Source organism: Capsella rubella, unplaced genomic scaffold, assembly GCF_000375325.1.
Source record: "Capsella rubella cultivar Monte Gargano unplaced genomic scaffold, Caprub1_0 scaffold_1, whole genome shotgun sequence".
NCBI lineage: Eukaryota > Viridiplantae > Streptophyta > Magnoliopsida > Brassicales > Brassicaceae > Capsella > Capsella rubella.
In genome coordinates, this window is record NW_006238923.1 from 6,202,131 (window position 1) to 6,214,314 (window position 12,184).

At 34.6% G+C, this 12,184-nt stretch overlaps 2 protein-coding genes across 2 annotated transcripts; one reads left to right on the plus strand and one right to left on the minus strand.

Moving 5' to 3' along the window:
- The first annotated feature begins 3,930 nt into the window (after window positions 1-3,930).
- On the plus strand, window positions 3,931-5,661 carry LOC17897721 (transcription factor MYB52). Its single transcript, XM_006303180.2, has 4 exons — window positions 3,931-3,985; window positions 4,233-4,377; window positions 4,447-4,875; window positions 5,293-5,661. The coding sequence occupies exons 2-4, from the start codon at window positions 4,260-4,262 to the stop codon at window positions 5,496-5,498; spliced, it is 753 nt and encodes a 250-aa protein (XP_006303242.1). The 5' UTR covers window positions 3,931-3,985; window positions 4,233-4,259; the 3' UTR covers window positions 5,499-5,661.
- A 1,636-nt stretch (window positions 5,662-7,297) lies between these two features.
- On the minus strand, window positions 7,298-11,676 carry LOC17897539 (probable threonine--tRNA ligase, cytoplasmic). The gene is made up of 19 exons (XM_006303103.2): window positions 11,428-11,676; window positions 11,033-11,333; window positions 10,786-10,878; window positions 10,608-10,682; window positions 10,404-10,535; window positions 10,219-10,308; window positions 10,096-10,139; window positions 9,906-10,002; window positions 9,719-9,808; window positions 9,532-9,616; window positions 9,273-9,367; window positions 8,871-8,903; window positions 8,694-8,780; window positions 8,506-8,598; window positions 8,334-8,426; window positions 7,996-8,223; window positions 7,855-7,926; window positions 7,669-7,740; window positions 7,298-7,593 (listed from the first exon to the last, which is right to left on the minus strand). The coding sequence occupies exons 1-19, from the start codon at window positions 11,556-11,558 to the stop codon at window positions 7,510-7,512; spliced, it is 1,995 nt and encodes a 664-aa protein (XP_006303165.1). The 5' UTR covers window positions 11,559-11,676; the 3' UTR covers window positions 7,298-7,509.
- Window positions 11,677-12,184: the final 508 nt, after the last annotated feature.

Genomic DNA, 12,184 nt, shown 5'->3' on the forward strand with positions numbered 1-12,184 from the left:
GCAAGCTTTTATCATTAATCTTAATACATATTTACATACTAAAAGTGATCTTATCCTTTCTATGAAAATAGTGCCTAGTGGGGATGACCACTGTTTTAATGATATAAAAGTTTAGACTTATTGGCACCATTAGCTGTCCATCGACCTCATTCTAATTAATGATTTATATATGGATATATAATAGATTTGCTCTCAAATACAGCTTTTATTCTGTTTGTTACATTACAATATATATATTGGTACTATCTCAAATTCGATTCTGTTGGCATCGATATGTTCAAAGCTATTTTTATGTTATAATACTTACGTTTTTTAACATTATTACTTATAGATATTTTGAGCTCACATCAAATAATACAGCTGAATGTCTCATGATCATAAAAATTGTTTAACACAAGCATCTTTTCTTAATCATAGAATGAACAGAGAATATATTATACATACATCAGCCTGCATTTTGACGTTTTCTTAGCATTATTCATTGTATTCCTGAATTTTACGCAAATCATTCATTTAAACGTGCAATTTAACTATTCATGCATTGAAGCACTATAAATGCAGCTTAAACACACACACACACACACAAATATCTTTTGAAAAAAAAAACGTCGCGGTTAACTTCATAGATATAAATATTGTCAAATACGGGACATATGACTCGTATTGTAAGCAGATTGCGAGACCTATTAAACCAGAAAAAGACAATCGTCATAAATAAATAAAAGATCTAAAGATTTGTGTTGATGTTACAAATAGAATAATAATTATTAGATGACGGACAAAAAAATCGTCACCGGCCTAAATTAACGTTACAAGGTGCATAAGAACTCCACGTCCGTTCACACTTGTTTGTCTATGTCCCCATAACTCAAGTCTAAAGGTCCCATGCCATGACCTTGGCTCGAGGCAAAGCTGATATTACAAGGCAAATGCCGGTGGTGTCGTATTCCACGTGGCGGCCACGTTGGGCACGTGACGTTACCGTTTTGGGGCGGTCTCTCTCTCTCTCGACACAAAAATACTAAACAAATTAAATTATTGTGTTGTAGGGACGACATGACAGGTGTCGAAGGCTGGAAACGTCGTGGCTGTCTTTCACGGTCACCGTCGGAACAGTCGGAAAAAGCTTTTATTAAGGCTGGCAAGCTGGTTGGTGGCGACACGTGTCCCTCAATCATTCCGTTATGTTGAAGATATCTTCTGCTAATTTCTCTTTTTCGTTTTCGTTTAGGACTCTTTCCTTTTATAGAACAGTCTTATTATTTTATTATAAACCAAACAAACATCATAAATTAGAGAACTAAAATCAGTGTTGTTATTATTGTTATGTAGAAGTAGAACTATGTTACTTACCTAATCAATTTGTAACATGAAAAGCTGTTACATATATATATTTGATAAAACATCTTGGTGGATCTTTTATTTGTGAATGATGAATTGATGAAAGGTGAACCTAGCTCGCTCGTTTTGAAAGCTAAAAATATACTAAACGTATATGTGAAAGCTACAAATCATACACAAAGGTCATATTGAGTGAAAAAGTCAAGACAATACGCCGGATTACACGGCGACGTTCACTAAAAGATTAAAGATGCTATACGTCGTCATATCATCTCCCAAACAGGCAAACATATATATATATATATATATATATGTAGACAAAAAAAGAAAAAAAAAACATATATATAATTATATATACCTGTGTCCGGTTAGAAGTTAGTACGTGGCCATGTATGACCAGAGCATCTGCGGATATTTTACGGGAATTGAATATGTTGGGAATCTGGATTTTGATGCATGCTGAGATGGCTGATCTGTTTTGTCGGCTCTAGCATAAATTCGTCGTCACTTCCACCAGAACCGTCCGGAGTTATTGTTCAATTTTAGGAGAAAGGGTTCGACCACCGTCGGTTAAATTCTTAAATCTTATTACGGACATGCATGAGATTTCTTTTATGCATACGTTGAGATGGTCGATACATTCTATCTAGCACCAATTATCAAGATCATACAGTTTAGGATTTTGATTGAAAGGCTCGGGGATCATCAAGATCCGGTTTCTCATTAACCAGTTTGTTTGATAGACCTATACCGGTTTAGTGTAATCAGGATACCGTTTGCTTGTGTGTAGTGAGTGGTATTTGAAGAAATGTGTGTTTAGTTGAGATAGATCGTATTTGACTTCCTTCCCAACAAACTCTACCTATTTTCCTACTAAACTTCACCAGTAATTAAGTTTTGGCTTTGTTCCTAGATAGATACACACGTGCAAGTGAGTTCTAAAAACAGATTGTTTTATAGCTTACCTAGGATTGAATTGATTAGTTGATTGGATTATAAGCTATATCTCCCAATCAAACGTTACAAAGATTCCATGAAATGTTTTGTAAGCAATCCCAAGCAAAACTAAAGTACAACATCTATCACCCTTTTCAGGTTTTTAACTTTATTCTGTCATTTTAACATCTTTCATATATTTTTTCTTTCTTGTTAATTTTTTTTTTTTCAAAGCTTTATGGCTATGTTAGAAATGTGAATGTAAATAAACATATTTGTTAAAAATAGAAGCCCATAAGTGCCAAATTTTATTGATATAAAATTTAGTAAGTTTGTTGAAGGTTTGATCAGAGAGAGTACAAAAGCTAACCGTCGTAGACAAGACAAGAGAGAAAGTTAGTGATGTACTTGGAGACCAATGTTTGAGTAAATAAGATGTCAAATTCATTTTTATGATCATCAAGTACAAAGCCACTAAATATATCAAGCAGTTAACCAGTTAATTTAATAAAGACACAGAGTCGCTTTAGGGTTTCCACGTTGGTCCGAATTAAGGAAAAGAAACATATTGGTTAGGTCTGAAAGGTTAACAAAACATACATATCCAACGATACAATTTAATTATTTAATTTCTACTTATACGTGACCTGCAATTAAATGATCACAGGTCCACAACATCTTTACCAAACTCCCTCCTTCTCCTCTCTAGTTTTTTTTTTGCTTTTAAAAATTGTAATGATATTTTCAAAGTTCTAAAAGCATTTTTAATATATAACTTGTGATATGATATATAGTCGAATATTAGTTATACGAAAAGGTAATACAGTTGAAATTTATTCATAAAGTTCGATCCACGAATCCTGGAATAACTACCGTTACATTCTCTTGTATATTATTGGACCAACGTGTTCTCCTTAATTACTTTTAGAGTTGATTTAAATTGGAAAATATTTCCAAATGTAATATATATGCACATGTAAATACAAGATTGTTAATCAAGATTATGATTTCTCTTTCTAACGCTGGTGTTTTCATATGGTAAAACACTAACACATTTAAGTTTTTTTCATCCTAAAATAAAATATCGTTGTAGCGTTAATGATTTTCACAAAAATCATACGTACTAATATGTAACAACTATATCAATACAATATCATAATAACCAGTTAATAACATATATATATATATATATATATATATATAATTATATAAAAATGCAACCATAGTTTTTAATGTTTGCAATCATCTAACTGTAGATTCTTGGAGTCATAGACGATTGTAGTCCCACCTTGAGTCATATTCTAGAAGTTGATTACATATAAAGCATGAATATATCTGACTTTAAAATGTGTATATGTAGCTTGCAGAAGAGTATACGAACGTAGATGAAGTATTGGTGGCTGAAGTAGAGGGTTTAGGTTAGAAAAACAAAAAATATAAATATTTGAGTAGACGTTGAAAGTTTAACGAAAAATCACCCCACCAAGCAATCTCTCCCTTCCTGTGTAATCTCCTTTTCTCTGTTTCAATATTCATGATCAACTAATCAATTAATAAAACTCCCACATAAACAGAAATAATAATGTAAATTAAGAAAAGAAAATTATAATATATTTTTTTTAATGTAGATGGGGCAAAAAAGAAAAAAAAAAGTAGATTACTTAAAAGGAGTGTGTTTGGTTAGGGAAGACGTTGGCATCAATCGCCGGTGAAAACCTCCCTCCAAACTCTCTCTCCCTCGCTCTCTAACGAATCTTATAATATTCATTACTTTCATTTCTTTAAATTATATATATATGTGTATGTATGGTGCTGTTGCTCTTCAGCTTTCTTCTTGTTCCTACATACCCATCTTCCCTTACCTACATCAAACCTAGGGTTTCTTGTATCAACATATATTGATTTATATATAGGTTATTGTGATTATATTCACAGAAGATATATCACATATATAGGGAGATCGGACGGCGAGGATTTGAAGAATGATGTGCAGTCGAGGCCATTGGAGACCTGCGGAAGATGAGAAGCTTAGAGAACTCGTCGAACAGTTTGGCCCTCATAATTGGAACGCCATAGCTCAGAAGCTCTCCGGTCGATCTGGTAAGAAACTAATAAACTAGCTAGGTCTAATATATATGTAAATAATATATATGTTGGTTTGGTATTCAGGTAAGAGTTGTAGATTGAGATGGTTTAATCAATTGGATCCTAGAATTAACCGAAACCCTTTCACGGAGGAAGAAGAAGAAAGGCTTCTAGCCTCTCATCGGATCCATGGCAACAGATGGTCCGTGATCGCTAGATTTTTCCCCGGTCGAACCGATAACGCAGTTAAAAACCATTGGCACGTCATCATGGCACGTCGTGGCCGAGAACGGTCCAAGCTTCGTCCACGTGGCCTTGGCCATGATGCCACGGCGGCTGCTACTGGGATGATCATGGGTAATTATAACGACTACGATAAGGAGACAAGATTAGCAACCACGACCGCTCTCAATTTTCCTTATCAATTCTCTCATATTAATCATTTTCAAGTCCTCAAAGAGTTCTTGACCGGAAAGATCGGGTTCCCCAATAGTACTACTCCTATAAAAGAAGGTAATATACTATACATCTATGCTAATAGGATGCACCAATATGTGTAGACAGTGTAATATACGTATATTTTGAGTAAATACATATATAGAGTATATATAGATTACAAACTCATAACTATTAGATAACAATGTTATCATACATGTGCAAGTACTGATGCATTCGTATATATAGATATACAACTTGATAAATAAATAAATAACACATAATACTTTTTTTTTAAAGGTTATTAAAAATAGAATTCATGGTTTTCTGTCAAACGACTAAATTTATTTTTCATCATAAAATTGTAAAAATAATTTAAATATCTTGAAACGTTCATGATCATTTTCATGCATGCATGTACATTTGCTTGTGGATACGATTACATAACTGTATAACCTCTAGAAACTAAGTTTTGGACATGGATTATTTGGTCAGATGCAATAGACCAAACTAAACGACCAGTGGAGTTCTACAATTTTCTCCAAGTAAACACGGATTCGAAGAAACCCGAAGTGATAGACAATTCAAGAAAAGACGAAGACGAAGATTTCCATGAAAACAACCGAATTCGTAACGAGAACTGTGTTCCCTTTTTCGACTTTTTGTCTGTTGGAAACTCTGCCTCCCAGGGTTTATGTTAATTAGTCCGTACCACATGTACTATAAGGTGGATCATATGTTAATTAGATTGTAGAAACTACTGATCTGTTGTTAGAGCTCTTGTTTGAGCAAAATGTGAAAAAATATGATAGCCCAACATTTCCTTGTATACCAAATCTAAGATTGTACCTTTATTAGGTCTAATTTCTCTATATATATTTGAAGGATATTTAATCAGACTTAAAAATAACTAACTATTCGGTACATTTTGGTTTACTTAATTTACTTATACTTAAAGAAAATCGATAAGAAATTTAGCAAAAACTTAATTTATTTTTAAAAACTCATTCAAGTTTAGAGGTTTGTAGTGATACCAAACTTCACTGAAGTAAAACTCTAAACTGGCCTAGATTCACTTTGGCTATCGTCTAAATTGCAAGATCTGTATGTACTGAGAGTCTGAGACAAGTACTCTGTCCTGATCAATCTAGAAATAATCGTAGTCGAAGGATTGAAGACCAAAATTTTATATTTTATGGAATTTGTAATCGACGGGCATAATTTTTGTGTTGTTGCGGTCGTATGTAAGAAAACATTGAAGATATACATATATACATCACATCACAGGTAATTAACAGGAGAAAGTATGTCACGAGTGCGGAAGTATACCCTTTTAAATATTTGATACGCTTATAATTTCATGCAGACTATTTTTACTCGTATATAACTTGCGATGATGACTTTCTTGGTAACTAGCTAGTAGATATGTCAAAATAGAAACGATAAACTTTTTATAAAAAAAACTAATATGGTTTTATGAGAGCCATTTAACGTTTACAAAAAAGTCTAGTTTAGTTTCTTCAAATGTGAAGAATAATAATAAGTTAATAACGGAAAGACGAAATCGAGGGTTGGAGTATGGATATGATTAAGTTGGGAGTAGTTATCAGCCACCAAGAAATACAATCCAGAGTAGCATAAAATCTACCTTTGTCTTAAGAGAAGAAGAATAAAATAGTTCGTTTTATTTAGGTGGAGATGAAGAACACACATCTTGACACGACTTATAACCATACTTCTTGTTTCGAAATAAATATATAATTTTTAAGCATCGACTTTGTATCTTCCAACTTGAAAAAAAGAAATGATGTCATTATGACTGCTAGGGTTTCCTCGTTGAGTTAGATACGTATGTCACCTTGATATTATTTAAGACAACACGAAAGAATAACCCAAAAAGATAAGTAACTGTGTATATTATACATACATACATCTTTGATTATGGAGGATAATAATACGAAACGTTGATCATTTGTATAAAGATGTTGAATTAATCAACTTTGGATAAGATTGAGACACCCACTAGAACAAGAATATATAAATTTCTGACTGATATGTGTATATTAACTCACATATATAAAATCACTCCTTGTGAAAAATAATGAAGCGAGTGGTTGAATTATAATTTCAGCGGTGGCTCGTTGATAAACTGTTCATAGTTGGAATTTATCGGATATAGATATGATTAAAGATGAAAATAACGATAGACTAGCTTTACAGAGCACACGGAGTCAATAAAGTGAGGATCGATGGATATATAGAAAAGATTAATTAAGACCTGTTTTTACTTAAAATTATACTATCATCTTTCAAAAATGATCAGACGAATGTTTGTGAAAAAATTCAAAATCAATTAGGAGACCACTTCTTTCGTCGGCTTTTGAATTATGTATGAGACAACTTCATTCGTTGGCTTTGAATTAACTAAGCTTGAGTTGTAAGAAAACATTGAATATATACATATATACATCACATCACAGGTAATTAACAAAGAGTAAAGTTACTTAAGGAAAGACCTGATATAGCACTTGTCGCTTTTTATAAATTTATAGTAGTCTAGTCGAGTATCAATATCGATAATTAAAATTGTACAAAAATCCATAAAATTTTAAAACTAGGCACATGCAAAAACTATTTTACCAAATATCCACGTCCTTACGATCCACATCCACAGAGAGAAGCATATACAAGATACAAACCCATCACTTCGTCTCAGAGAAAGTTGGCAGTTTTGAGCTTGAATTCATCCAAGAGAGTCTCAATGCTCATCACTTCGTCTCTTAGCCAAACAGTCACCTGAAAAAAAGACAATGATTAAGAAGAGGATTGGTGCTCAAACATATAGTGGAATAAGCATAGCATGACTCTAACCTGTCCCCTTCTAGCCTCTTCATCACCCACGACCAATATGTAGTTGTACCGTGCAACTTGGGCTTCTTCCACCTACATACAACCAGAACCATCATTCATAATGCATATAGCTTTCGCAGCCACCAATCGAAAATCACATGAACATAATTCTCAATTTTTTGTGCTAAGAGAACTTGTAACACTTACCTTCTCACTGATGTTTCTATCCGTTGTGTCAACATCATCATAGTAGCCAGCTTGGTGAATTTGATCTCTCACCTGTAAATTGAATACATAAGACGACTTTGCAAAGTAAGCTTGTAAAGAGTAGGGTCACGAATGTAAAACCTTTTCTGCGTAGGAACGATCATCCTTTAACAAGGAGCAAACTATGACCTGGCGCGGACTTAGCCAGAAGGGCCATTTCCCTTTGTTCTGTTCCAACAATATGGCAAACATTCGCTCAACAGAGCCCAACACCGCTCTATGTATCAGCACAGGTTTCTCCCTCTTCGTTTCATCCTCAGCTAAGGATGAATATTCCAGTTTGAAGCAATCAGGAAGTTGAAAATCAAGCTGACATTAGGCAACAACAGAAACGACATACTAATAAATAACATACCAAGAGAAAATACAGGGGGTAAAAAGAAAGAAGGAAACTAAAAAGAGTACTTTGGGAGCCTAACCTGTAAAGTAGCACACTGGAAATTCCTTTTCATTGCATCAGACACAGTTATGTCGACCTTTGGGCCATGAAATGCACCGTCTCCTTTGTTTACCTGCAGAGACCATCACACTTTAGAATGAATGCATACTCTGTAAGTATATAGAAGCATGATCAGTAAGTAGTACACATACAAAAAACGGCTTTCCAAAATCTTTAAGCGCTTTTTCAAGTGCTCCTTCAGCTCTGTCCCATTTTTCCAAATCTCCAATGTACTTCTTTGGCCGCTGAAATTGAATATAACATGAAAATAATGAGATGCATGATCCTATCAGGCAAAGTGTATCAGATTTGGGAGAATGAAATCTGCAAATATCCTTACCGTTGAAAGCTTCAGCTCATAAGTAAACCCAAGTATTGTGTAAACATAGTCAACAAAATCCAATATTCCTTTCACTTCTTCTTCCACCTGAAAAATATACAGAATACGTATAAATAAGAAACTGGGGAGGATAAGGAACTCCCAACGTTCTTGGCTAAGTAAACAAATATCACAAACCTGCGTCTCTCTACAGAACACGTGTGCATCATCCTGAAAATGAAATATGTGAATGTCAAACAAATATGCAAACATGTAAAGGAGCAAAGAGCAAGTTGACAAGTAAGCAAAGGAAGCGGTGAATTTTTTCACTTCAGCACCATGGCAAATAGGCTCTAATGTTACTGCCAGAGTGCAGGCACTTTTCCTGCTCTACTAGTACTAAGCTCTGGTCAGGAATTCTGGTGCTTTTTTCAACTCGTAATGAGGTTAAACTATGCCATTGTTTCACTCCAACTTACTCTTGCAAAAACCTTAAAGCTGTAGCTAATTCGCCTCTTATGTAAAGTGATCATTTTATTTTCAAAACAAAATTTGAAATTCTTTAACGTCCCAATAAACCACGAAAAGTCCAGAAGGTACCTGTTGGAACCGTCGGACACAGGTTAATCCACTAAGAGCTTCACGTTTCTCATTTCGATGTAGCGCTCCAAAGTCAGCCAGTCTAATGGGCAATTCTACATAATACAGCAATAACATAAAAAGATGGTGTCAGCAAAGTAGACTTTACAACTTCATGAGTAATACTGATAAAGAAAAGCATTAATTCTCCATACTGTCTCTGTCCAAAACGTCACAGCAATAATGAGATCAAACTGTACTTAAAAAAAGAGTCCCTAACCTCTATATGAGCGAACTCTGTTTTGGAACATCAAGCAGTGACCATGGCAATTCACAGGTTTGAGCCCGAATTCTTGTTTGTCAATCTGCGCACGGAAGAATAGAGCTTAGATATGTCACCTTACAAGCTTGCTAGTTGTTAATGTAACAAAGTCAAGAAGACTGTTGAGCTTTGCATGCACTCTTACATCGAAAGTGAACATATCTTCCTTGTAGTTTTCAGCATGTTCTGATGATGTTTCCCAGAGTTTCATGTTGTAAATATTTGGTGAAATGACCTGCCAAATCCAAGGTTATAAATTTAGCAACCTTCTCTTACCCAGCACATACTGGTTAAGTGTGTTAAATAGTGAAAATGAGGAGAAAAACAAAAACCTCAGTGTATCCCCTTTTCCAATATTCTGTCTTAATGAATCCCATCAACTTGTTGTATACGCGAGTGCCAAGAGGGAGGAAGAAACAACTTCCAGGACTGGATTTCGTATACATATATAATCAGTTTCGTGACAATATAAACAAAGAGGAACTAACCAAACACGAAATTGTATATTAAAACTGAAAGAACCTGAGTGAGTGACAAATGAAATGCTCCCGTGAAATAAGAAAGTCCTGCAAATAAAGATAATAAAAACAATGCAAAGTCATATGATTATGCAGATTCTTTTTAACAAGTAAAGCTAGTAAATACCTTAAGTTGCTCATCTTCCGGAAATGATATCCCATACACACTCCGCAAGCTTTCGCGGTCTCTGTTACCTTTCCAGTCAACTGATAACGCCTGAGATAAATAGAAAACATCAAACTTTAAAAGCATAAGAAACAAACTAGAATTTGAAAGACTTTAGATCCTATAGATAGAGTTGGAATGTTTACGTTCAAACACTTGAAAGCTTTCACAAAGGAAGTATTTGGTATATGCGGTCCAGGACACAAATCAACCAATGGGCCACATCTGTAGACTGTAATGGTCTCTTCTTCGGCCAAGTCTTCATTGATGATTTCAACCTATAAGATGAATAAGTATGAGTCCAATTCAAAAGCTGAATGATTATTTGTATCACTTGTCTTAAAACCCACCTTAAAGTTATTATCAGAGAACATCTCAAGTGCCTGATCCTTGGTCACTTCAATCCTTTCAAATGGCTGTCCTTCCTGCGATGTAGACATGATAGAATTCGAACAAATTACAAAAATTACAAAAAGGAAGCTCTGACTGATCAAAGATATATCAGACTAAAGAAGAAGAAAGACATACCTCAACAGCTTTGGCAACACCTGCTTCGATGTTTGGAAAATGATTCTCGTTTATGGCTACATCGCCATGATAAAATGCATCATAATAAAAACCCTGCAATAAACAAGTCACTACTAACATTAGAGATAGCCTTTTTTTTTTTTTGCACATTTTAAAGATGAAATACCAAGCTACTCTTACCCAAAGAAACATAATTAAGAGGGAGTTTAAAAAAAAAAACAGAAGAAACGTTAACGACTGCTCTGACCTCATATATGGTTTTGCAGGGTCCAATGTAAAGCTTACATCCATATTCCTGCTCCAGAGCTTGGCCGAGAATGTGAGCACTAGAATGCCAGAGAGTATCACGGCCTTGGTTGCTGTCAAATCCTAAAATCTCCAGCGAACAATCACTTTCCAGGGGCCTGTTCATGTCCCACAGGACATTATTAACCGAAGAAACGAGGGCAGATTTTGCCAAACCCCTAGAAATCTGCACTGCGATGTCCATTGGAGTGGTCTCCCATCTCTTCCCTTCTTTCACGATACCATCTGGGAGAAGAGTAATCCTATATGCAGTCCAACCAAAACCCACAGATTAAGAAATTAAATTGCAAAACAAATTAGTGTATCATGTACGATTTTATCAGCATCGGATTTTACTTGATGGGATCGTGTGGGAGAGATTGAAGCTGCTCGAGGTGATCGGCTTGGATTTGCTCGAAGAGCCTGATACGCTTGGGGATGACGGATGAGAGATAAGCCTCGTCCCTGGGAGGATGATTATTCGCCATTGATGGAGGAGCAGAGAACGAAGAAAGACAAAAGAGAAAACTCTAGTAAATAGACGAAATTGAAGAAGATGACGTTGAGACTTGAGAGAGCAGAGAGGAGTAGATTTATCACAAGTGCCAACAGGAGCTGTCGCAAACCAAAAGTAGCTTGCGGATCAAGTTTTATAGTAACTTTCCTTTTCGCTATTACATAATTTCCGTTTCGCTTTTACTTAATTTCCTTTTCGTATTTAGGTAGATTTTTATTTTCCTTTTTTAGGTTATTAATTGAATTGTAGCTTTTAATGCAAATTAAAATATATATATCGTAGATTTTTATACTTTTTTTCTTTTAGTTACTTTTTCATATTTATAAATTTTCTTGCATTCTCTTTGTTTTATGGAAACTTTTCCAATATTTTTAGATAGATATTTAAAACCATATCTAACAATTTTGAATAAATATTATCCAAAGGACCATTTAGGCCTATTAATTAATTAGGAAGCTAGGAAACGGTTTCAAATTGGGTTGATTATGTATGTATAATTGGGCTTTAAAAAGGCCCATTAGGCCTGGAAGCTAGAATCAGTTCTCAAGGTGCATGCAACTTTCAAGTTGTAATAGCGAAATAGATCTGACAAAAAGG

Bases quoted from the DNA above. Each gene is read 5' to 3' on its own strand.
- LOC17897721 (XM_006303180.2), top strand. From the start codon at position 4,260: ATGATGTGCAGTCGAGGCCATTGGAGACCTGCGGAAGATGAGAAGCTT. The intron at 4,378-4,446 runs GTAAGAAACTAA...TTTGGTATTCAG, and splicing joins GAAGCTCTCCGGTCGATCTG to GTAAGAGTTGTAGATTGAGA. The intron at 4,876-5,292 runs GTAATATACTAT...TTATTTGGTCAG, and splicing joins TACTACTCCTATAAAAGAAG to ATGCAATAGACCAAACTAAA.
- LOC17897539 (XM_006303103.2), bottom strand. From the start codon at position 11,558: ATGGCGAATAATCATCCTCCCAGGGACGAGGCTTATCTCTCATCCGTC. The intron at 10,140-10,218 runs GTATTTACTAGC...CTTTATTTGCAG, and splicing joins CGGAAGATGAGCAACTTAAG to GACTTTCTTATTTCACGGGA. The intron at 7,927-7,995 runs GTTTTACATTCG...TTCAATTTACAG, and splicing joins ATCGTTCCTACGCAGAAAAG to GTGAGAGATCAAATTCACCA.